The sequence below is a fragment of the Muscardinus avellanarius genome (assembly GCF_963383645.1).
Source record: "Muscardinus avellanarius genome assembly, chromosome: 8".
Classification (NCBI taxonomy): Eukaryota; Metazoa; Chordata; class Mammalia; order Rodentia; family Gliridae; genus Muscardinus; species Muscardinus avellanarius.
The window spans coordinates 105,662,888-105,687,786 of NC_137794.1; the positions used below are offsets into that span (position 1 = coordinate 105,662,888).

The 24,899-nt window shown below is 39.9% G+C and overlaps 1 protein-coding gene across 1 annotated transcript in view; it reads right to left on the reverse strand.

Annotated features, from left to right (window-relative positions):
- Nucleotides 1-1,838: 1,838 nt before the first annotated feature.
- Nucleotides 1,839-24,899, reverse strand: part of IPCEF1 (interaction protein for cytohesin exchange factors 1) — a gene marked incomplete at its 3' end in the record, with an annotated part of 70,016 nt that continues 46,955 nt past the window's right edge. Inside the window, exons 8-9 of the mRNA XM_080700151.1 lie at nt 9,017-9,207; nt 1,839-2,042 (exon numbers count right to left, since the gene is read on the reverse strand). Coding sequence (XP_080556277.1) covers nt 1,839-2,042; nt 9,017-9,207 — 395 coding nt within the window. The remainder of the gene's footprint in view (nt 2,043-9,016; nt 9,208-24,899) is intronic.

Here is a 24,899-nt window from a genome sequence, read left to right on the forward strand (position 1 = left end):
TGATATACATGATTTCTGATATTAAATAAGCTTTTAGCACTGTAACTTGATTCCTGCTTTTTGCTTCTGTTCTCTTAATTCTAGGGGTTTTGCTTATCTACAGTATGAAGTCTTCTTAGTAAAACCTGGGGAAATATTCAACAACGATTTCCATTTAGTTTGCAAACACAATTCGAGTGGTTTTTTTCCATTGAAATGTCAAGCCATAATCTGATGCTATAAAATGAAATGTGTCATGTCAACAACTTGCTAGCAGCAGGTAGGACCCAAATGGGTTCTTAGTGGGTTGTGGTTATTATCATGGTGAGAAATCTTCATTGCACTTAGTGAAAAATTCGTATTGTTTCTCTGTTGAGTTCTCTTTACAACAAACCTCACATTTCTATTACTCTTTAGTCTAATGTTGTCATGAGTTAGGTCTCATTTGGCCTAGGGTTGATGGGCATAAATGGCATAAAGATTAAAGTTTATTAACTAGAAGGCATAACCCAAGATGAAAGTTAAGAGAATGACCTACAACAAATACAGGAATTTAAGAGCTATAGAAAGATAGAAGAGAGAGTACAGAAAATGAAAAAAATATATATATTAGTACATGCCACCATATTTGTCAAACAAGATTTCCTGAGCATTCCTCATACATTATAGTGCAACATGACTCCAATAAATCAATAGTATTCATATTTTTCTCAAGCAAAAACTATATACTTTCAGAATATATACTGAACAAAACATATAATAGTATATCATCTTTTAAAACACTAGTAATTTGAACTTCTATAAATATATTTAAATAAGAAACATATTATAGCTATTCACAGAGCACACAATATGACACATAAACATACAAAAATAAAACAATCATGTCTAATTCTTTTGTTGCTCTTGATTTTTTTTCTGAGTAAAGATACTGAAACAATTCCAATACCATAGTCATCTTATCCATACTGATGCCAGGAAAACTGGATAGAAATTCACACTGTGCATGGTGCCAGGACCAAAGAAAAAGCATCAGAGCTTTCCCTACTGGGCTTATTAGTATCTCCTACAGTGGACTGGGAAAGCTAAGGTTATGGTTAGCAGTCTCCAACTGTAACAAGGAAAGTTTTCCTTTCTGTTGTAAGGAAAAGGAATATTAACCAGATTCTCCAACCCGAGTACAGTGTGAAAATATCAAGCTGTCCTTGGAAGGAGTGGGCGGTAGAGCTCACCTCTTGGGCTCTCCACATGTCACTCTTATTTCTCTCCAGGTGGAAAAGCACCGCCATTCTGTACCAGAGGCAAGAAATATTTGTACTGCAATACAAGATCTGTTGTATTCCAGTTACTGCTATAGAAAACTTTCTTTCACTCAAAAACAAAATTAAAAAGGCTTTGAAGAATTCTGCTACTCGTGATGGTGGAATATGTGCACACTTCTTTTGGATAAAACAACGTTTCTGTGAATAACTGTCCCTAGTAAAAATGGTCCTTTTGTGCACGGCATGTTGAACTTCTCTTAAGTGATAGAAGATATGCTTCTTACATCTTATCACCTGCCTACCATCACCACAAGCTCCCAGTAGGTACACACACACACCACACACACACACACACACACACACACACACACACACACACACACATCTGCTCTGTTGGATTTCATCCTTCCAATCCTGATGACTGTGATGCTTTGAAACAAGGAGCCCAGCTGCACCTGGTAACTGTCTTCACCCCAGCTGCATTTTTATGGGGAAGTAGGGAACTTCAGTTTTCCTTTTAAGGACAAACTTAAGCTCTTGCGACATCCATAGAGTTGTTTGCAGTAAATTATAAGAGGAGAGAATCCTGGCCTTATCTCAAATAGAATTTTCAAGACAAGCAGGAGAAGGGGGTTTCTTGAGTTCCTGGGGGCTGCCTTCAGGGGCAGGCGGGGCCTGCTGCTGCTGATAGATGTCCTGGATCAGGAGGGTGTTCATGACCTTCCACTCCCTGTATTTCCTGGCTGTCAGCTTCGGATCGTCCAACAACTGGTTAATCATGGCCAAATCATGTTCTTTGCACTACCAGAGGGGAAAAGAGGGAGACATGTCATAAGTATCTTCATTTTACTAAACCATCTTCCTCCGCCCTTTTACAGATATATGTGTATATTCATGATAAAATCGTCAAAGTGTTTTTACACATTAACATTCTAATACCTACAGAAATCTGGTAGAATGTTTGGTTACACATGCTAGCCACATAGAAGCTTAGCATACCACCAAGAGCTGGTGGGGGGACCAGATAGAAGGTCAAAGTCCCCTACCATGTTTGATTTGTCCATTACTCCACATCCCAGAGATGATTCTGGTTTTGGTGTATTAATTTGTACCCCCTGAAGCTTCCAGTTATGTTCAGACGCATCTCAGTGGCCATCCAAAATTCCCCAAGTAAAACTGGGACATAGCACTTTACCTAAGGCACAAGGTAACACAAATTATATCTTTATGAATATTTTAGTTACTAAACTATCTTAATTGACTATTAATAAATAATATTTAATTAATTTACATAGAATAAATACACAGGCTACTTTTCATTCACAGAAGAGACTCCTAACCTCCCATCAAAATAGTATATATTCCAATAATACTAATACAGTAAAAATTCTACTGGTATCATTTCACCCTGTCCAACCAGTGATTCACTTTTTTTTTTAATGCCTGGCTTGGATAAGTGTTTTCTGTAGTCATAGAATGAAATAAAAATAAGAAGTATCATCCTCTACACTAAAATAAATTACTCAGCTCTGACGATCTTGTCTTACTTTTTTTCCCTCCGCCTTCACGACCATAGCTCCAATTTTAGATGTGGAGTCAACTGTATCCCAATTTCCCTGCCACCATCACCTCTAAAGTGCGGTCCTGGCCACCAATCTCCACCTTTAGTCCAGACTCCATGAGACAGGGCAGGGACTGCACCGACATGCTGAGTCCTCTTAGTGGACTCCAGGTCACTCAGTCCTCCACCTCCTTCTTCCTCCCTAGTCTGAGAGTACTGATGGTGCATTTTCTCATCCACACAGGCTAGTTCACGACTAGGAAGAACCCTAATTTCCAGAGTTGCTTTTGCTTGGAACACATCCTAGTCCTCCTTTACCCAAATATTCTGTAACTCACAAATCAATACTCACTTCAGGCCTCACATTCCTTAAGACACTTTTTTTTTTGCTTTTTGCTTTTTGCTTTTTGCTTTTCTTTCTTTCTTTCTTTCTTCCTTTCTTTTTTTTTTTTTTTTTTTTTTGCAGTACTGGGATAGAACCCAGGGGCATTGTACCTCTGAGCTACTATCCCAGCCCTATTTTTTTCCTTGTCTTTTTATTTTTGAAACAGGGTCTCAGTGATTTGCGAAGGGCCTTGCTAAATAGCTGAGGCTGTCCGCGAACTGCAATCCTCCCATCTCAGCCTCCAGTGCACCACCACGTCTGCCTCTAGGACACTTTATTGCCCCTCAAAAAAAAAAAAGACATGGATTGTGAAGCATCCCACTCTGTTTGCCCTCCTGCCCTTCAATGCTTAGTGTGCTCTTTGACCCCACCATGGAATATTTAGATGCTTATGGACCTGGCAGACCGTCTGGTCTAAAGCTTAAAGAAGGTGAAAGGAAAGATATTTCCTTCATCCCTGTACTCCTGGCACCTAACACAACACTAGGTGCAATGTAGATGCTCAGGGCCTGCCCACGACTGAACCAACCTCCCTGCCAACCTCCCAGGCAGAGTACGTGCAGCTGACACTTCCTGATCACGTTTGCTGCCCCCCTTCAAATTCAAGAGCACTGCCAGGAAGTGGACTGTCACCACTACGAAGTAACCACACTCCCACTGCCCTGTCCCTCCCCCTCTTCAAAGTGACTAGTTCAAAACTTCCATCTCATCTCAAATTTCCTCTGCCTCCTCACGGCTAATGAATTTGCCCTCCATTGCTTGAGGAAATTGGGAACAATCTAAGGAGTCCCCCAAGTTCCGATCACCAGCCACCTAAATCCGCACAAATAAAGGCTGCCTCACCTCCTGTTCATACAGAATATCTGTGCTTCTAGTACAGACCAGTCCCTACTCTTGGGGACGACTGCCCTGCCCTCCTGCTCGAGAAACCCCAGTCATTTTCCCCATGTCTGTGATGCAAGTTTCCCATCTCCACGTGGCCATTCTCACTGGCCGACACACACACTGAGTTCTCTCATCTCAAAAGTCCTCTGGGACCCCAATCTCTCCCCAGCCCCTGTTTCTCCTCTCCTCCTTATCTCCAGGCCCCTGTGCCCATGCTTTCAAAGTCTTTCTCCCACCAGAATTTTGGCTGCATCATGAACCAGTGACCTCCATACTGTGAAGTCCCAAACACTACACCAAGAAAGTAACTGGCGGGGCATGGTGGCGCACACTTGTAATCCCAGAATTCAGGAGGCTGAGACTGGAGGATCGCGGTTTGCCGACAGCCTCAGCTACTTAGTGAGGCCCTTTGCAACTCAGTGAGACCCTGTTTCAAAATAAAAAATAAAAAATAGGGCAGGGGGTGTAGCTTAGTGGTCGAATGCCCCTGGGTTCCATCCCCAGACCCGCAAAAAAAAAAAAAAGTAACCGAAGAAAGATAATAAGGAAGTGCCCCGGGACCCCTGAAGAGGAGAGGAGGGGTAAGCAGGCAACTAGAGAAGTGTTTGCAGGAAGGCAGGAGTGAGGCATGGTGGTGCATGCTTGTAATCCCAGGACTTGGAAAGCTAAGACAGGAATCGCAGGTTCAAAGCCAGCCTCAGCAATTTAGAGAGGGGTTCTGCAACATAATAAGATCCAGTGTTTCAAAATAAAAAACAAAATAGGGCTGTGGGTGTAGCTCAGAAAAAGAATGCCTCTGAGTTCACTCCTCAGTACCACAAGAAATAATGAAGGGAAGAAAGAAAGGAAGGAAGGAAGAAGAATGGAAGAAAAAAGGCAGAAAGACAGGCAGGACTAAACGAGTTCTATTTCTTCTCTCTTGAGTCTTCAATATCTGTACTTAAAAAATTCTTTTCAAAATATATGTCAGTAAGTAAGCAAGCATTCATCCTCTGATATCCCTACCATGCTATTAATATAAAGTTATTTATGGAATTCCATTTGGGTCTAAAAAATTTTTAGACATCAGTGTTAGAGGGAGATCTTAATATTTTATTGAAAATCTAGGTAGGATCCTTGATGATGAACAAAACTTTGGAAAACTCATCTTAAAAGGCAAAATATTAGATAACCACCACTAAATTTGATCAAAGTTTTAGGAAAACATATATTTTTTTAATTTTTGCAATAAGGCTAAGACTTTTCATATGGTTTCTGGTTCTAAACAATTCAAGTTTCTGATCATTTGGGTTAAATCTATGTTAGAGCTTTTCTACATCAAAGACTATAGACAAGAGTATAAAAAAAGGAAATTAAGAAAAAAAGAAAAAAAAACCTCCCAAGCTTTTGAGACCAGGCATGCTGGGGATTGGCCCTACTTCTTCTGGCTGGCGTGGGAGGCTAGCAAAGGCTTTGAACCACTTTGACAGCATCAGTCTTCCTTTCTAGCAGGCAGACATGGTTTGAAGAGTCTCCAAAAATACAGAGAAAGTAAATATGTTGCATTTTCCATTTTTACCTAAATATTCATGAAATAAGTAAAATAGAAATATTCACTGAGCACATGGTTTGACTCATGCCTTAGACACTGGAAATGTGTCACACCAAAGCAGTTATAGAAAAGATGGGGTTCGTTTCTCTTTAATATAGGCCAGAGCAACTTTGAGAAAGTTTCAGACCTATTAATTATTCCTTTGATAATTCATTTTAAATTAAAGACAGCCTTAGCCAATGAACTTCGAGGTGTCAATAAGTCCAAAAGCTCTACATTTCATGTATTCCATGAATATCATAACTTCCTCAGCTTTCAAGAATTTCCTCAAAAAACCCATTCATTTCAACACAATTCCAGCATGTGGGTTTTTCTTTGTTTATGGATTGCGCCTATCACTAACACTGTCTGTTATTGTTCATCAGTTCCCTTGTTTCAGCAGGAAACTCCACTGTCTTTGCTTCTTCATACGCCAGCTTTGAATTTTTTTAGATAAGTAATGTTATTGCAATGTAACATGTAGAAGAAAGTACATCCCTAGAAAGGTTTGTTCTTTGGAACTGTCACAACAGCAGCACATCTGTGTAGCCAACAGCAAGATCATAAAGGATCCTCCCCAGCACCTCAGAGCCTCTCCATTGGCGACCCTTGCTTTTCTCGGTGGCAAACACTACACTGACTGCCTTGAAACAGCAAAAGAGAATTGTGACTGCTTTGCAACATCAACAAACATATGTGCACCAAGTTATCTCTCTCTATTGCATATGTTGATGTGATTTGTTTGTGTTTGTTGCTCTTTTTCAACAAAGCCAATGTCCACAACCTGGCTCCCACCTCCTGAGGTTGACAGAACCACGTGGCATGGGTTACATTTCATCAGCCCCCAGCACTAACATGATGACACTTTTGTAAGACCTAAGAGATCTGTGGAAAAGACCAGACTGCCCTCCGCGATGTACAGAAAGCAGTTCAGCTAGGTGCAGGAGAGAAGCCTTCCCTTCTCTGATTTCTGGGGTTCACTTCTTTGTGTAATCATTCTCTCCCAGAGTATGGGAAACCTGATTCCCGGCTTCTGTAACCGGAACACCTGAGAGGTGATGTGATGTCACCCTGCCCTTGGGTTGTAACTCAACTTGCTCCTACACGCTGGCTGCCTTGCTCACTCTGCGAGAAGTCAGCTTTGCAGCTATGAGGCCTTTGAAGAGGCCCAAATTGCGGGGAACTGAGGCCCCAGCCTCAGTAAAAGAGCAACTGAGACCCACAAGAGCTGAGACCCGCAAGAAACTGACTCCTTCCAGTGATCACTGTGAGGACTTACAGTCAGATTCTTCCTAGGGGAGAGACAACCCCACCCCAGCACCCAGCGGGTCACAGGCTCATGGCCAGGCTTATTCACAGCTGCAGAAGCAAATAGATAAGCCCTGCCTGGATCCTGAATACACCAAAATTCTGAAATAATAAATGTTTACTGTTGAAGTTGCTAAATTTGGAGGTGAGAGATACCTGGCAATATAGTGGGAGAAAAGAAACAGTTGCCAAATTCATTCATTACGTGGCCACCGTGGAGGGCAAGCAAGAGGTCATGGAGAACCACGCGGGCCAGTAAAACCTTTGATTCTCTGGTCAGAGCATGTTCCTGTGAAGGCCTAATCGCTTCAGCCTGTTGCTCTCTGAAGAGTCTGAGGCCACAGTCTTTCTCCCGCGAATGGCCAGGCTCTCCTTAGCCTCCATTTCCTACTTCTCCCAACATGGGCAGTTGCATGTCTTCCCACGGTAGACATTCAACTTCTAGAAAGGTTCTTCCTCTCTAATTCAACAACGAATTGTCAGCACCTCTGTGATGTCAGCCCTAAAGATCTAGGCAGCCAGGCACTATCCTCCTCTGAACGACCGAAGCCACCTAAGCTTGCACCCAGCACAATAGGTAGCACATCACATTTTAACTACATGTCTTCCTTTCCTCTCGGTTTCCAGTCTCAGGGTTTTCCTCTCAATGGTCACAGTGACCTAGAATAGATAGTGTCTGGTACACAGCAAAATTCGGAAAATAGCCATTCAATTAAAAAATGTATTCCCTTCTATCCAGCTCTGACAGACAAATAAGACAATAAAATCCCAACATATGGCAGCATATTATATTGAGTCACCCAAAGTATCGATCAATTTTGTACACACTGCCAAATGAGCAATAAACATTAGAGAATTTCTCTCCATCTGGAGTTTCTTTGTATAATGAAAATACACATTTCTTTTTCTTTTCCAGACTCAGTTGTGCAGCCATTCAGGGCTGCTGGAGGTTTCTACTGACTAACTGGGGCGTCTGACTAATAGAAGCCACTTAGCCATCTCTTTAGAGGCTTGTCTTTTTGATTTCTGACATTTCTTCTTAGAAAAAGATTCAAATTCTTAATGCAAAAGGATATATACAAAACGGAGCTAAATTGGAGGAACTATCAAGGTCTTTCCAAATCTATAAATCTTCTGCTAATTTAAGACTCTTTTACAAAGTGCCCTGGCGCCCTCCTGTTCATATTATAATCTAACTGTAAAGGCAGAGGCTTTAATAATAAAGAGCCATTTCAGTGATTGGAGGCCTTGAAAATAGCTTCAGTCCTCTCTGCACCCTGTCCCTCGCTCCCATCGTGAAAACATCTGCGGTCTATTACCACAGACTGTGCACTGCCTCCGCCAGCTCTCACGGTGCTACTCCCAGGCTGCATTGCATACAACTGATGGTCTTTACCTGAAATTTAGATTTTTTTTTCTCCTGGAGTTAATAAAGAATGGAACCCTAGAACAAATCAGGAAGAAACCTGAGATCATTTTTTTCTTTTTTGTGGGTCTGGGGATGGAACCCAGGGGCATTCCTCCAAGCTACAGCCTCTGCCCTATTTTTTATTCTTTGTTTTGAAACAGGGTCTCACTGAGTTGCAGAAGGCCTCACTAAGTAGCTGAGGCTGTCCGCGAACCGGAATCCTCAGGTTTCAGCCTCCCGAAGGCTGGGATTACAAGGGTGCGCCACCACGCCGGGCTTGAAACCTGAGATCTTAATGATATTCCTGTTTATTTTCTCCAACTGATGATCTCTGTTTCTAATCAACATCATAGGCACTATGCTAGGCACAAGGGTTACAAAAAATAATTATATATGATGCTTTCTATGTAGGCGCTTAAATTTTAATTTTTATATTGGAGTGAATGTAAAATCAAAGCCTATTGTGAAAAAATTGTCATGGTGTTACTGTGTGGAATGTCCTAATGATGTACGATGTCAAGAGTCATCTTATCCTATAAAGATTATATTTATTTTTATTGCCCTTCCCTCCACCCACACACACTGTTACTAGTGTGACTGCAGAATCTCCATCTTTGCCTCCGCTCCAGAGTTCAACTGCAGTCTGAAGTCCTCTTACCTTTAATGTGCTATTCAAAGTTCGAATCTTGTGAAGTTTCTCATTAATGGATGGATTTTTGCACCGCTTCACAAATGACTTTCTCAACTCCTTTTTGGTGGAAGGTCTTCGGTCTCCAAGAGGAGATAGACTAGCTTGCTCTAATGATTTGTAGAGCTTCTCCATTTCATCATCTTCAGGAGCTTTTGTTTCTTCCAATAAAAAAAAAAGCAATAACAACAAATCCAGTTAAAACCACAGGGAAAATACTAAAGACTGTATCCCTGAAGCCCCGCCTTGCCGATGTCTTCATCCCAGACTTCTCACCTCCAGAACTGTGAGGTAATGACATTGCTTGTTGTCTAAACCCAATTTGTGATCCTTTGTTCCTGGAAGGCCATGCTGTCTTTGAAGTACTGAGGAAGAAACTTCTAGGCCTCCCCTTGGCTTGTGGCCACCAATTCAAATTCATACGGAATTTTCCCTACATGCACAACTCTGTGTCCAAACTTCCCTCTTAATTAGGATAGCTGCCATATTGGATGAGGAGGCCACATTAGTGCGATAATTTTATAACAGTATGACCCCTCAAAATTCACATCGTTCTCACATGCAAAGTATACGTATTCCACTCCAACATCAATTCTAAGATACAAATATCACCTAAATATCATGAAAGTCAGGTATTGTGAGACTCAGGGGATGATTCGTCCTGAAGAATGACAGCTAATGTATAGAGGGCTCTTTCTGTGGTGCTGAAAATTGTTCTCAAATGAAGTTGCGGTGATAGTTGCACAACTCTGTAACTATGCCAAAAAACACTGAACTTTACACTCTTATGTGTGAATTTTGTGGTATGTGTAATATATCTCAATATAGCTGTAAAAAAAAGTAGGAATTTATGAGATTGTCATGATACTTGATGATACACTCACAGCAGAAATTCTAAGCATAGCAATGGTCCTGGGTAATCTGGAGACAAATGAACGCATTACGAGAATTAAAGGAAGGACATCTTACATGTAGAGGAGATATTAGGATTGAGAGTTTGGAGTTTGGAGACACACAAGGACACAGTATCACATGTCCTTTTATGCTGATAGATAGCCAGGTAGGACTCTACTTTGAACAAAGCCTAATTATGCAGATTTTAATACCATAGCATTTTAATATACATACATAAAATTCTAGTAGCAAGCCAAATGAGTACATTCTGAAGATAAATAATTTTTAAACTTCTGTGTTTACCAAGCAACTCATTCATGATACTAAAGATGGTGATAGAAAAATATATATATTTACTAAAACATCTAGATGTAATTATGGCAAGGTAATAATCATTGCAGTAAGATCATTTGTTTGATTAACAGATAGTAAGTCAGGAAAGAGGAAAATAATTTTAGAATCTTGGAATGACATGATAGAAGGTATATTTTTGTGATTTTATTTAATATATTTTAATATATTTGCATGAAAACATATCATCTTTATGATTAGAATAACAGATGCTATATTTCTCCTCCTTCCCACTTTCTTTCCCCAACTTAAATTTTGGGTCATTTACCATTAGTAAAACTTAGTATTACTTAGTAATAATTAGTGTGTTGTGTGTGTTACCTGGTCCTCCAAGAAATAATTGAATTTTTACATTAACAAAGGTAAAGTGAATCTGTTTGTATCACTGAAAGTTAACACAGAATTCACCAAAAATTCATATGTAATGTTGAAAAGACAAATACTTTTTATTTTAATTTATCCGGAAACAAGATAATACTAAGAAACAAGTATGTTCAGATAAGCTTAAAACTGTCAGGGAAATGAGAAGGAAAATGACAGGCAAATTTACATTTCAGTTCTTGTCCACACAGGAAAACTGAAGCTTAAAGACTATATGCCTGACCTCCAGTAACCTGATTCCAGAATTCCCCACAAACATGAGAAAAATAGGATAACCCACGATGATGTTAAGAGTCAAGGAAATATCCTGATTGATTCTGTGTGTGTCATAGTCTGAGAGATACACAACCTTATTACTGAAACTCAGGAGAGAGACCTGTGATCCAACCAAGTCCATGACCATGGGCTTTCAATTGTTTTTACTATTGCTAATTCTAGTGATTAGGTCTTTAGAGGACCATAAAATGAACATCTAATAACAGTTGAAGCAGGTGATAAAATAGAATCATAGGGTAAAAAAAGGACCCAAAATGTTCAAGTGCCCATGTATAGCAAACAGCTGGCACCTGACCCCAAAGCAAAGTTGAGATCCCTTCCCATTGCTACACTAGGACTAGCCTGACCAGCTAACTTCTCTGGCTTCCTTTGTGCCAGGAGAAGATTTCTCTGTAAAATAGCATTTCTTCAACTCTCTGTTCCATTTTTAGGTAAGACATTTTTATATGTTGTAATTTCATACTAGAAAGCACTAGATTATTTTTCTTAACCACAAAGAGCAAGAAAAAAATGATTGGCAGAAAAGACTACTTGTAAGTCTCCCTTTGGAAAAAGGAGCCAAGTTAATTATTTCCACCTCCCTTATCTCCTGAAGCAAATGAAATGAATTTTGTCCGACAGTCAATTGTATCCAATGCAATATTTATCCTTCCTCTCAAGTGCATATTTTAGTCTCCCCACATAAAATAACAGGGCCTGGATTTCCACTGCCACCTAATGCACTTCAGGGTCTAGCTCATCTCTCCTCACAAGTGCTTGGTTAGTCAAAGAAGATAAGAACTACTATTATTTTATGGACGAGAAAAGTGAAGGCTCTTGAAAAACATTATTTTTCCCAGATGCAAAAAGAAGACAGAGTTGAGAACAACAGCTCCGTTCTCCACTGTGCAGTCTCATGTGCTGCTAGACAAATGTCTTTCCAAACTTTCAGACAACCTCCTGGTGAACCTGTTCAAACGCAGACTGTGCTTCAGTCCATGTGCATGCGATGTCACTGAGAGTCTAGATTTTTCACAGGTTCCTAGGTAATATTAGAACTTCTGGGCCAATATACTATACTTTCAGTAACATGGTTAGACGATTAATAATTTTTTATGCAACATCAGCATATCTCATTGGAAAAGAACAGGACTAAAGTTACAACTAGCAAGTTGAAATGTATCCACAAAGCAGCATGTACTTTCTTTGTGCCATATCCTAATTATAGCATATAATTTTAACATCCAATATATATAATATATATGTATATATGTATATATATTGCTCAAAGAGACAAAATACCTGCTTGAGAACCTCAGCACCTCATAGGTTGAGTAGGTAGGAATCTGAGATAAATGTTGGTGACCCTTTGCATCTGTTAGGCAAGCACTCAGAATGTCTCAAGAGGTCAGACTAGTAAACTTTATCCAGACTTGGCAGTTATCTATATACCTACTTGAGGTTTTTTTAAAACAAGATCCTTTTTGATGATATTAACAAATAAGACAAAACAACATTTTTAACTAATGGTTAGAAATTCATTACTTTCCAAGATTATGTCAAGCCAACGCGCCCTTCTCATCCGCCTACGTCCGCCTATTGTCTGCTTCTGACAGGACAGAGCTGCTCCTGCAGGCCCAGAATTTGGCTGTCGAAAACACTGTATGTAGATTATCTCTTGAAATGCTGTATTTTTTACTTTGCCTCCCCCACTGTCTTATTTTTGGTCTTTTTTGTGCTTTCTAGAATGTGGCTGTTTATTTTCTATTTAGAACATAAAAACTGGTTTCAGAAGACAGGAGAGGAATCCACTGCCAGATTTCAGATCAGGATTTGAAAGGAAACTTTGAAGGGGTTGGAGAGTCTAAATGATGTCCTCAAACAAGAAACGTTTGCAAAACAGTTCCAGGTAGGAAAAAAGTGGTCCCTGCTTCATGAGGAATGTTTAAAGTATTTAGAACCAAACATCCGTGGAAGGCACTTGTTCTCCAACAGGATATTAGTGTGGAGTCATGTGGACATTCTGTTTACCCTGTGAGACTTTAAAATGTTATTTAGTATAGCACCTGATGCCAACCAATCGGAGGAATTTCACAGTCTTTCTCTACGTAGAGATTTGAACAACTGCAACATGGCAAGACATAAAATCATAGTGACAGTCACATTACACAACTGAGAACAAATCCAGATCACTCACTTTATCAATAAAGGTGTTACCATATACAACATGAGTACAGTATACTTTTGAGGGAGGAATCTCCTGCTATTTGCTATAGCAGGTGGAGATAGTTTTTACTTTGTGATAGGCACTGTGTTGATTGTTATATCATTATTGCAACAACCCTAAATAAAGTATCACCAACACTGATAGAAAGGAGAGGGTACCATCTTTGACCAAAGTCACACAGAGACACACTCAGGTTTGATCTCAAACCTAGTTCTGTCCTATATATGCTATAGTAAAGACATCTGATGCAGTTTTTTTTGCTTAAATAAAACTCAATGAGGACTATATATTTTAAGCCAAGCAATCTGTAGTCACCAAGAAGAGAGCTAGCTGAGCTGAACAGACCATCACTCCGATTCCTACTCGCACTACTCTGCCTCCAAAGGAACTATGCCCCCTCATAGCCTCTGCTAATGAGGTGAACAGATTTTGTGCCTAAACTCTGTTCCATCAAGGCTACGGGTACTGGACCCCAGAACTGGACCTTCATAAGCTAGCTAGTGACCCAGGGCATGGACCACACCATCAGATCTGAACTGGACAGCTGAAAGAATGAACTAGTTAAAAGCAAAAGAGTCATGAGTACATCCAGAGCCCGCAGTGGTGCCAAGCATGCAATAAGGGCATGAACACCTAGAAAGCAGAATGGCAAGGGGGTGGGGGCGCTAGTTGGGAACAAGGAGATTAAAGGAGCTGGCAGGTGAGCAGATTCTCCAGGAGAAAAGTCAGACCAATGATAAGAAATCAGAGAGAGTGCCCCAGCAGAAATTTTATATTTCCACTTCTGCTCTTGTGAATCTTAGAAAAGAGCAGTTTCACTTTGATACCATTCATATTTCTCTGTTTGCTTTTCCTTCTCTGCAAAGTCACGAGCCCACCTCCTCTTGTGTGTTTAACCTTTCCTTTAATAAAGATAACTCAGTACCTATCTACCGTATTATTGCTTCCATTGGAAACCTAACCCAGTGGGTGATCTTTGATGTTCTGTTTAGTTATTATCACACCCCGTGGCAGTAATTTTCTAAAATAATCTTAGGTGGAATCCACTGTGCAACGATCTGACAGGTAACTTCCTTCTTAAAGCAAATATCCCATTTGTGCTTAAAATTTAATGCTTCCAAGTCTATGAGCTCCCAGGAAAAAGTAAAATATTGAAAGGAGACATTAGTTTCTATATTAACTGACATATCAAGAAAACAAAAAACACTAACATAAACACAAAAACAACAGTTGATTGGGTTTTTAAAAATATATATTTATGAAGTAGAAGTTGAATGAGAAAGAAACAGGGGAAAAAGGCTTTCAAACATGGCCTAAATTGAAAGATACAATCCGGGGCACCACAGATAAACATGTCAACTGTGGCCCCATGTGGACCAATGATAAGGACAAATGAGCACAAAAAACAGAAAGGAAGATTCTGAAGGAGAAAGGGGTTGGCAGTGTGGAGAGCCTCTGCCAAGAGCAGCAGGAAGAGAGGGAGGAAGAGCTTCCCTGGCCAAATTTACAGGCAGAAAATGAAGGTTTGGAGCAGATCGATGGATGCCCTTATCTGTTTAAGATGGAACTGTCTTTCCCTTATCTCTATGATTATAATCTAGTATGGCCCACAGTTACCTGTATAACATGATCCAAAGAGGCAGATATGCCATGCCTCTGGGTAGAATGACACACTTTAAAGATAGTACTTATCACCAAATTAATCTACACGTCCAAGAAAAACTACTTTGACCAAAATCTAAATGTGAAACTAAATAAAGGTCAAAAATCAATTCAAAGATTACCTGGAAGACAGTGCCAAGTAGTACTGTGTGGAATATCAAAAACGCTATGAAGATAGAATCTAAAGTAATACATAAATTTCAAAAGAACAAATGCATGAAGACAAAGGCTATAGAATAAAAAACCCGTATGCCTGTAGGAGTTTTAATACTTGAAAGATGGTAATATAGATGAATAAGAAAAGGATCTGTGAAATGTTATTGAGTGCCTCAATATGCACTTATAATTATATAATATTACTTATGATCATAAGTAAAAAAGCTATCTCTGTTTAATCCTAAAATGTAATAGTAGAGAATATGCAGAAATAGTATCATGAATTGAGATGCAAATCTCCTTCCCAAAGAATACACAAAACTCAAAAGCCAGAAAAAAATGGCAAAGCCAGAAAAATGACAAAGTCCAACAACATGAAGTTTTTAAATTTCTGCATGGAGACACTATAAATAAAAATTTATGAACAAGTAACATATGAGGGTAAATATTTGTAATATCCATAATATGATTTCATGAAAACAACTCCTAAAAGTCAATAAGAAGCCAATTAAAATGCACAAATGAATTAACAGTAAACTTACAGAAATATAAGCAAGCAGTCAAAACAATGGAAAAGGGGTTCAGTTTCACTGGTAATCAAGGTACTGCAAATTAAAACAAATATATGCATTTATAATGTGTATATGTACATTGCGTATTGCATGTGTATGTGTCATGTGTACACATACACACATCACACATATCTAGAAATGTACAGTTTGTTTTCTCATTTTGTCAGTTGGGCTGGGGAAAGTTGAAAAGACTGACCTATTAAGTGTGTACACTGATGTGCAAATAGGAGTACGCCTACTCTTCAAGAAAGAGTATATCGACCAGGGTGTAGTGGCACACGCTTGTAATCCCAGCATCAGGGATTATAGACCAGAGGATGGCGATTTGTGGCCAGCCTCAGCTACTTAGGCCCTTTGCAACTCAGTGAGACCCTACTTCAAAATAAAGAATAAAAAACAGGACTGGGGGTGAGCTTGGAGGTAGAATGCCCCTGGGTTCCATCCCCAGTACGGGAGAGAGAGAGAGAGAGAGAGAGAGAGAGAGAGAGAGAGAGAGAGAGAGAGAGAGAGAGAGAGAGAGAGAGAGAGGGAGAGAGAGAAAGAGAGAATATTAATATGGCTTCTTTTCTAATTTTATTGATACCATTAACAAGATTATATAATTTTAAAAAGCACAGCATGATTATTTGCCATTTATATACTCTATAAAATGATCACCACAATCAAGTTAGTTAACACATCCATGGCCTAGGGGCTTTAAAATTTTTTGTTTGTTTTGTGGTGAGAACGTGTAAGCAAATTTCAGGTATTTTCAGTATTGTTGTGGTCACCATGCTGTGTATTAGATCTCTGAACCTACTCAAATTGTAACTTGAAAGCTGATGCATGCAGCTTTTTTTATTTTTTAAGAAAAGCTTTTCAGTATATATCAATATTTTAAGTGTACTCATCTCCGGACTAAAAAATTCTACTTCATAACTAACTTCAAAAAATTAATATTGATGCATAAAGTAATAAAGGCTTTAATCTTCATGAGAGTGACATTAGAAATCATGTGAATTCTCATCAGCTAGAAAATAAGTGCTAAGACTATATTGGTTGTGTTATTATATTCATGTGATAAGAAATTATGCAGTTATAAAGAAGGAGAGATAGAGCTACATGTACTAACAAGGTAGGTTTATATAAGAGAAAAGTAAGCTCTAAGTAAATATGTATAAGATAATTCTATTTTTAAAATACTGATGGTATGTGTTTATGCATTTATATATATAGGTCTCCATTGGTACATAGAAAAAGTATACTCCAAGGTGTTAACAACCAGAGTGCCAGCAGAAGACAAAAAATATATCCACAATGTCTAAAACAGTAACTACCACACAATAAAATCACAATAAATGTTCCTAAAAAGAATGAATAGTGGTTTTAGTGATGAAGGGATAAGAGGATTGAGACGGTACTGCTAAGGCAAATCCTCACCTTTTTTTCTTGGCATCTTTCTAAGTTGTTTAAAAATGTATCAAAATATATTATGATACTTATTGTCATTAAAATAAATAAAACTTAAAAACAGATAAAAATGGACTCTTGTCTACCTCTTCAAAAAGAACAGGATAATGTTATGGTGTGTCACAAGAAACAAACATAATTCTTGGCAGACAACAAAGTTATCTGCAAAGTATTACTAGTGCTAGCCAATCTGCATATAGCCCTCTTTCATAAGAAAATTTAGAAAAATACTCCTAAATCCTAGATATTCCCAAATGTTACTACATAGCATGACTTCAAGTTTAAAAAAAAAGATATATTCAAGGGTGATAAAAGGAGATGATTAAATGTCAGGGGCCCTGAGCCTCTCCTGATAGAGGAGGCACATTTGAAACATTTTGAGGTAACACTTCTTTACCTTTGCGAATCCTAGCAAAGCAGAGCTCTTCTGTCTTTCTGGGGAAGCACCACAGGCCAGCAAGTGTTCAAATTTCCAATTAATTCCCAACAGAAAGATATGCACAATGCGCATGTCAAATATTTATAAAAAATATTTCTAACATGTATTTCTCATTTTCATGATAAAAAAGTTAATCAAGGTTTAGATTGTGACTGATCAAAGACACCACGACCCACCCCTGAACTTTAAAAATTTGTTCAATGCTATTTCAAATGGTTCAAAGCCTAGTTTGTATAGCTAAAATAATATCTTAATAAATATGGTCCCCAAATTTCTATGGTTCAACTTTGATTTTACACAAAATGTGCCATAAGCGTATCATAGATGTTTGGCATCAAGTTTCATTTTGTGATGACCTCGGTTCCGTAGTGGTCAAGCAGTGGTCAAGTTCCCACCCCCTTGGCCGGCCTCTTGGCAGCACTTGACACATTAGTACTTTCCTTCCTTAGACTCCAGCATATGACCACTCTTGGGTTCTACCCCTTTGCGGACACTTCTGAGTGTCCTTTGCCATCTGAGCACTGTGGGGGCCCCAGCGCTCAGCACCCTGGCCTCCTTCCCTCCCATCTCCCCTCCAGGTGACACCAATTAGCTCACCCTTCCAACAACCTACTGACAAAGCTTACCCATTCTGAACGTGCAGGTTCTTCTCTCAACTCCAGACTCACATGGCCAACCTCACCTGGCTTCTTCGCCTGGATTTCCAGGAGGCATGTCAAACACAGCCTGCCTGAAGCCAAACTCTTGATGGGCACCCCCAACCATAGGTCTCTCCCATCTTCAGAAATGGCAATTCTGTTCTAGCCATTTTGGCCACAATTCCTGAAGTCATCTTTAATTCCTTTTTTCTTTATTTCTCTCTCCCTTCTTTCCTTCCTTTCTTTCTTTCTGCTTGCCTGCTTTCTTGCCTTCTGTTTTTCTGCCTTCCTGCCTTCTTTTTTCTCTCTCTCTTTTTTTGTACTTGGTCAAGGGCCATTCTACCTCCAAACTATACTCCCCAGCACTTTTTAATTCTTTCTTATTTATTTTATTTACTTTTATTATTATTAGTGTGTGTGTGTGTGTGTGTGTGTGTGTGTGTGTGTTACTGGGGTTCCTGGAAACCCTTCTACCTCCGGACGATGCTCCCAGACCTATTTTATATTTTTATTTGGAAACAGAGTCTCTTAAGCCAGCGAAGCTAGTTATGAACCTGTGCGATCCTCCTGTCTCCGCCTCCCAAGCCAGGGTATTACAGGTGTGCGCCACCACGCCCAGCTATTTCTTTTTTATTTTGAAACAGATCTTGTTAAGTTTCCAAAACTGGCCTCGAACCTGCAAACCTCCTGTCTCAGCCCCCCAAATACTGGTGTTACTGGTGTGTTTTGTCCTGCATGGCTCCTCTTTCTCTTTCTAATATCATATCAGCAAATCCCATCATCTCTCATTGAAATAACATGCTGCTTGTGACCACCATCCACCTCACCCCTGGCACCCAGGGCAAGGCACCGTCTCTCACCTGCACCTGCGCAGTAGCCTTCTGGCTGGCCAGTGATCCTGAGGTCTCTTCACCAGGGAGCCAAAGCGATTCTTTCAAAATACCACTCTGAGAGTATCACTGCTCTCCTCAAACCCCCTAGCATCCTCCCCTCTCACTCAGAGCAAATCTCCCTGTGCACACCAAGGCTCCAGGCGGCCTTTCACCCTGTGTCTCTTGTACCTGCTCTCATGGCCCCATTCTAGACACTCCAACTTGCTGCTGCTGTATCCTGAGCATCTCTGCCCCTTGCAGCCAGGCAAGATGGGGGCTCTTGAACTTGTGCATGTTGTGCCTAAAAAGACTCTCTTGCAGAAGTCAGTTTAGCCCATCCTCTTTCCCCTACAAAGTTGTTTGCTCAAATGTCAACAGAGAGTCTTTCTGTGGGTAGTTGTGTAAAATAACACACCCTACCTCCATGCCCCACCTCTGCCAGTCTCTCTTTAGACCCCTCCCTCACTCCTGTCAAAAAGGCATGGCACTTAGAACCACCGGACACATGATATATAATGTACTTACATGCTATCACCTACTATTTTCCTACCAATCCCTCCTCTCAGCACAAGCTTGATGAGGGTGTTTATTTTGCCTTTTGTTTGCTTGTTTTCCCAGCACATGGTACAGTGTTGGGCGTATAAGAGATACTTGATAAAAACTGTTGAATGAATAAAGTTCCCACGCTCTGAAATGCCATAATAGCACTCAGAGGCTTCTATTTCTGTCATTAGTTGACCTGTACTCCTTTTCCAGTAGTTATTGAAAAACACGGAACAGAATGACTAAGGAGGGAGATCATTCTGGTTATGTGCGACTGGATTCATATTACATTTAACCGAACTCTGTGTCTGGCTGATTACTTAGTTGGAAGATGCATAGGTATTTGGGGGTGATTAAAATCTCAGACAAGGGTCAAGAAAACTTCACTTCCAAAGCAACTTTGGCCCTTAAATACCTGCACAGCCATTTTAAGCAAAAATGCTTGGCTACTTTAAACCCCAATTTCTTTATTCACAAAATAGAGGTATAAATAAAATACCTACTTCTTAGCTAGAAACATTGGGGAAATACTGAAAACTTTCCCTTTGAGACCAAGCACACCACATAAATGTCCACAGCCACCATTTATATCAGCATCATGCTACAGAGCCTAGCCGGAGCAAGAAAAGTAAAACACAGAATGTTTTAAAGACCAAAACCATCATCATTTGCTAAGATATAACTGTGTGTTAAAAGAAATAAAGTTAAAGGTAAAATATTAGAATTAAAATGAGAAATTAATAAATTTTCTTCATAAAAGTGCCCTTTAAAAATTAGGGCTGGGTAAGCCGGGCGTGGTGGCGCACGCTTGTAATCCCCACGCTTGGGAGGCTGAGACAGGAGGATCACACAGTTTCGAAGCCAGCCTCAGCTACTTAGTGAGGCTCTCAGAAACTTAAGTGAGACCGTGTTTCCAAATAAAATATAAAATGGGTCTGGGAGTATAGCCTGGAGGTAGAAAGCCTCTGGGTTCCACCTCCAGTACCACCAAAAAAAAAAAAAAAAAATTAGGGCTGGGTAGCTGGGCATGGTGGCACATGCTTGTAATCCCAGCATTTGGAAGGCTGAGACTGGAGGATCGCGACTCGTGGACAGCCTCAGCTACATAGTGAGGACCTCTGAAACTCAATGAGACCCTGTTTCCAAATAAAGAATAAAAAATAGGGCAGGGGGTGTAGCTCGGAGATAGAATGCCCCTGGGTTCCATCCCCAGACCCACACACAAAAAAATGGGGGCTGGGTATATAGCTTAGTAATAAAGTACATGCCCAGCATGCATGAGGCCCTGGGTCTGATTCCCATGTACTACATAAATAAATAAATATGAATTTGATTTATATATACAGCAACAAACTGTTGTAAAATAAAAAAGATCAAAATCTATTTTAAAAATAGCATTTAAAATACAAAATATAGAGAAACAAGGCTAACAAAATATGTTTAAGACTTCTATACAGAAAATTATATAGGAGAGAAGTACGTGGACATTGTGCTCAGTTTTTTCTATAAATCTAACTTTGCTCTAAAAACTAATTATATTAATTAAAGAAGAATGTACATACCAGCACTGTACATGAAAGCCCAAAGCTGGAAGGAGGAGTGTACAGTGAGAGTACATACAATACCTATGGTATTTTTTAAATTAAGTTGTATAAATCAATGAAAATACAATACTAACTCCTGTTTCTTGACCTGCATGGTGGCCGTGTGTGTGTGTGTGTGTGTGTGTGTGTGTGCGCGCGCGTGCGTGCGTGTGTGTGTGTGTGTGTGTGACTCTCCTCTGTGCATATGATACTTTTCATTATAATACAAAATGCCCACTGAAACTGAAGAAATGATGGTGCATATCTGAAGAGAATCATGAAAAGAACTAGAAAGCTAGGCATTTAACAAAGACGGAGATCAGGCTTCATCCTGGTTGGGCAGAGAATCCCTTCCCTCTCCTTGGCTTCCTATGTCCACCCCGCCTCAACCATTTACAGAAGCTTCCTAAGTCCTCTCATTCCTGCCTTCCCTTTCTCTACTCTATCCTACACCTTACCAAAAACAACTTTTCAAAATCAATTACGTGATTTTTTTAAGGAGAAATAGGTACCGATTATGGAAATTAGGCAATGCCTGGCAGAGCATTCAACACCACCCAGATTTCCCCTCTAGCTCCTTGTCCTCTGGCTCCCTCCCTATGCACAGACCCGCCTCCCACATAGATAGAATCTTTATCTTCTGTATCTGCTCTTTCAGATTCCCTGGGTACTCTGTATCTCCCTGGACACCCATTTTATTCTGCCTTCTTTTGTTCCTCCTCTTCTTCTTCCCACTTACTCCATTAGATGTTCAGACTTTTTAGAATGGAAACTGTATCTTGCTCATCTTCTGTACATGAGTAAATGCTAGGTACAAAATAACAATAATAACACTAAATTGAGTCGAGATTTGTACTGGGCTTATTTTTTATCTGCCTTTTTCCTGATGAGACATAGCACATGAGTGCTACAGCAATACTCCAAAGTAGCTAGCTAAAATTCTGTATCAAACGTGCTGCTGGCACGGGGATTCTCCGTGAGTTTTGCTAATATCTGTTAGGTCCTGAGGTCTGGCTCATTTGTGTCCCCTTGCTGAGATGTTCTGCATGCACTGTAATGTTTGTCTCTTCATTAACCATGCTTTTTATTCAGTCTGTAATCTACATGACTCCAGCTTGATGCTGAGAGTACTTGCATTTGACAATATATGTGTATAAATTGGGCATTAGCCCTGTTAGTTCAGCATCTGGGGTATGATTCTTTCATTCATTCAGTAAGTAAAAGTGGCACTGCCTCCCCATTGTTAGCAGGTAGTGTGTGCTGTACATATACATGTAGAGATATACCGTGTGATTCATCATCACATACATACGTTGTTGGCCAAAGGTGAGTCACAAAAGAAAGGATGAGCACAGAATAAAATAGAGAAGAGATGAACATTCCAGTAACCCCCTTGCCTCCTCTCTTCCTGCTATGCTTTGTGGAAAGACTTGGTGAGGAATCCCTGGAGCTCTAGAGTCCAAAGCTCCCAGTGCAGAAAGGCACTAGGATGCAATTAACACCCTCCTTTTTAATAGCTTACACTACAGGGAGAAATGCCTAAAAGGATATTTAGATTCAGTATAAAATTCTAGCAAACACAATTTTAATTGCATGCCCCCTACAAAATATTTCTTTCATTGTCTCAACAAAAGAAAAGCTATAATACACACTGTCTGCTTGTGTCTTGACTCAGTTATTAACCTTTAAGAATCTTTTCTAGGATAAAAGCCTCTTTTATCTAGCAAAAGCATCTTAAGACTGGGACATAATCTTATCTTCTAAATTTTTAACTCCTGTCTAGAACCATATTGAAACTTCAATTCTTCATGTAAAAACACTCTGAGCATTATTTTAGATATGGAAATGTCAGGGCTTTCCTTTCCTACTGACAATTCAAAAAAATCATTTTAGGAGCTACAAGAATGCAAAGCCACCTTTTTCTCCAACACACAAATACATACATTACAAAAAAAATACACAATGCTCCATTTGATTACTCAACAGCCAGTCATCACAAACTCAAGCAAGGATCAGGCTGCCGTTTCCATAGAGATGGCTTAATGTGGTTCAAGTTCTTCTGGGAATTTGACCAAATCCCCAGCAGCAAGAGAAAATCATCAGCAAAAATCTGAAACATATGGCAACTGCCAACGAGTCTGTGAGGGAAAAATACTTCCATTTTCTCTTCCTCTCCACCGAGAGAAATACCTTCACAGGAAACTGGAGAAGCACCCAGATTTTCTTGTACACCTTGCATGAGATTTAAAAGTAAATAATGCCAGGTTCATTCTTTGCTTAAAAGAGCTCTAGGCACAGGCTCTGTAGCACATGCATTCCCAGAATGGCATTTCGACATGGCCAAGAATTGCATTCCTCTTCCCAGGAGTCCCAGGCTATGGATCCAAAAGGAAAACTTTCAATCTGCAGGATTATCTCTTGGGGAAGAATGTAAATGGAATTTTAGTATTTGTGATGCGTTTGCAGTGATGCTATTCATGAAGATGGGGGGGGATATGTTGGTGGAAAGGGGTGTATGGATTTTTTTTTAGTTCTATTCATAATCCCATGATTAAGAGTTTTACACCAGAAAATAATAGATTTAGTACTTTTGATTGTTTTCGTTAGCTCCACCAGTCCTGTACCAGGAAAGATCCCTGAAGCATCCAGTTAGAGGTCATCTCAATCAAGATACCTATATTCTTTCTTCGGTACATCTCCACGAGAACAAAGACTGTGAGCAGTAGGAATATACAGGCACCCGTCAGGAGAAAGGGTTACCTTAGAATCAGCCAAGGAGTTGGAAGAGCTTAGAAGCTCTTCCAACCATGGAGACACACGACTCCCATGGAGCCCATTCCATTTTGAGAAGCTCACAGCATCAAACAGAAGCTACCCAGGCTGAACTTAAATCTACCTCCTCTTACTTGTACCACTGTCCTCAGTTTTCTACTTCCAAGAAGACACGATTGAGCGCAGTGCTGTCCAGACAACAGCAACTCACAAATCTGAGGCCAACTTGCTTCTACCGTTTCATTCCTCACAGTCCAAACCTTGCTCCCTGTACTCCTCCGTGAAACTGTTTCCTTTCTTTTATCCACAACCCTGCCATCCATCTCTAGAAAGTAAATTTACAAATGTCTACCTCCACTGAAGCTTTTCTAGTGTACGATAGATAGATGGTTATATTGGGGCAACTGGCAAAAATGTCCTCATCAACCAACTGGGAGATTCATCTGAGTAAAACATCTTCAGGTGACATTTCGTGGAGTTCTGACAACTGGGGGGACTTGGAGAAAGAGGTACCTGCCTGGGGGGCCATATTCACACATTTTAAAATACTGCAGACTATGACTGGTGGCACACACTTGTAATCCCAGCTCTTGAGAGGCTGAGACAGGAGGATCCCAGGTTTATGGCCAGCCTTAACAACTTAGCAAGACCCTCCATACTTTAGTGAAAACTTGTCTCAAAATTAAAAATTAAAATTAAAAATAAAAATAAAAATGGGATGGGGTGTAGCTCAGAGATAGAACACCCCTGGGTTCAATCCTCAGTGCCAAACACACACACAAAATACTCACTCACACACTCTCCTCCTCCTCCTCCTCCTCCTCCTCCTCCTCCTCCTTCTTCTTCTTCTTCTTCTTCTCTCTCTCTCTCTCTCTCTCTCTCTCTCTCTCTCTCCCTCAAAACTTATTCTACAGTTGTGATACTTGGCCTAAATTATTTGTACCAAAAACTAAATAAACAGGCTATATCTGAAATTTTGAGACCTTAAAGACACCTTCCCTGATTAAGGAGTAGGGGAGAGTAGTTGTTTATGTCTTTAAGCAACTCTAGCTAGTCAAT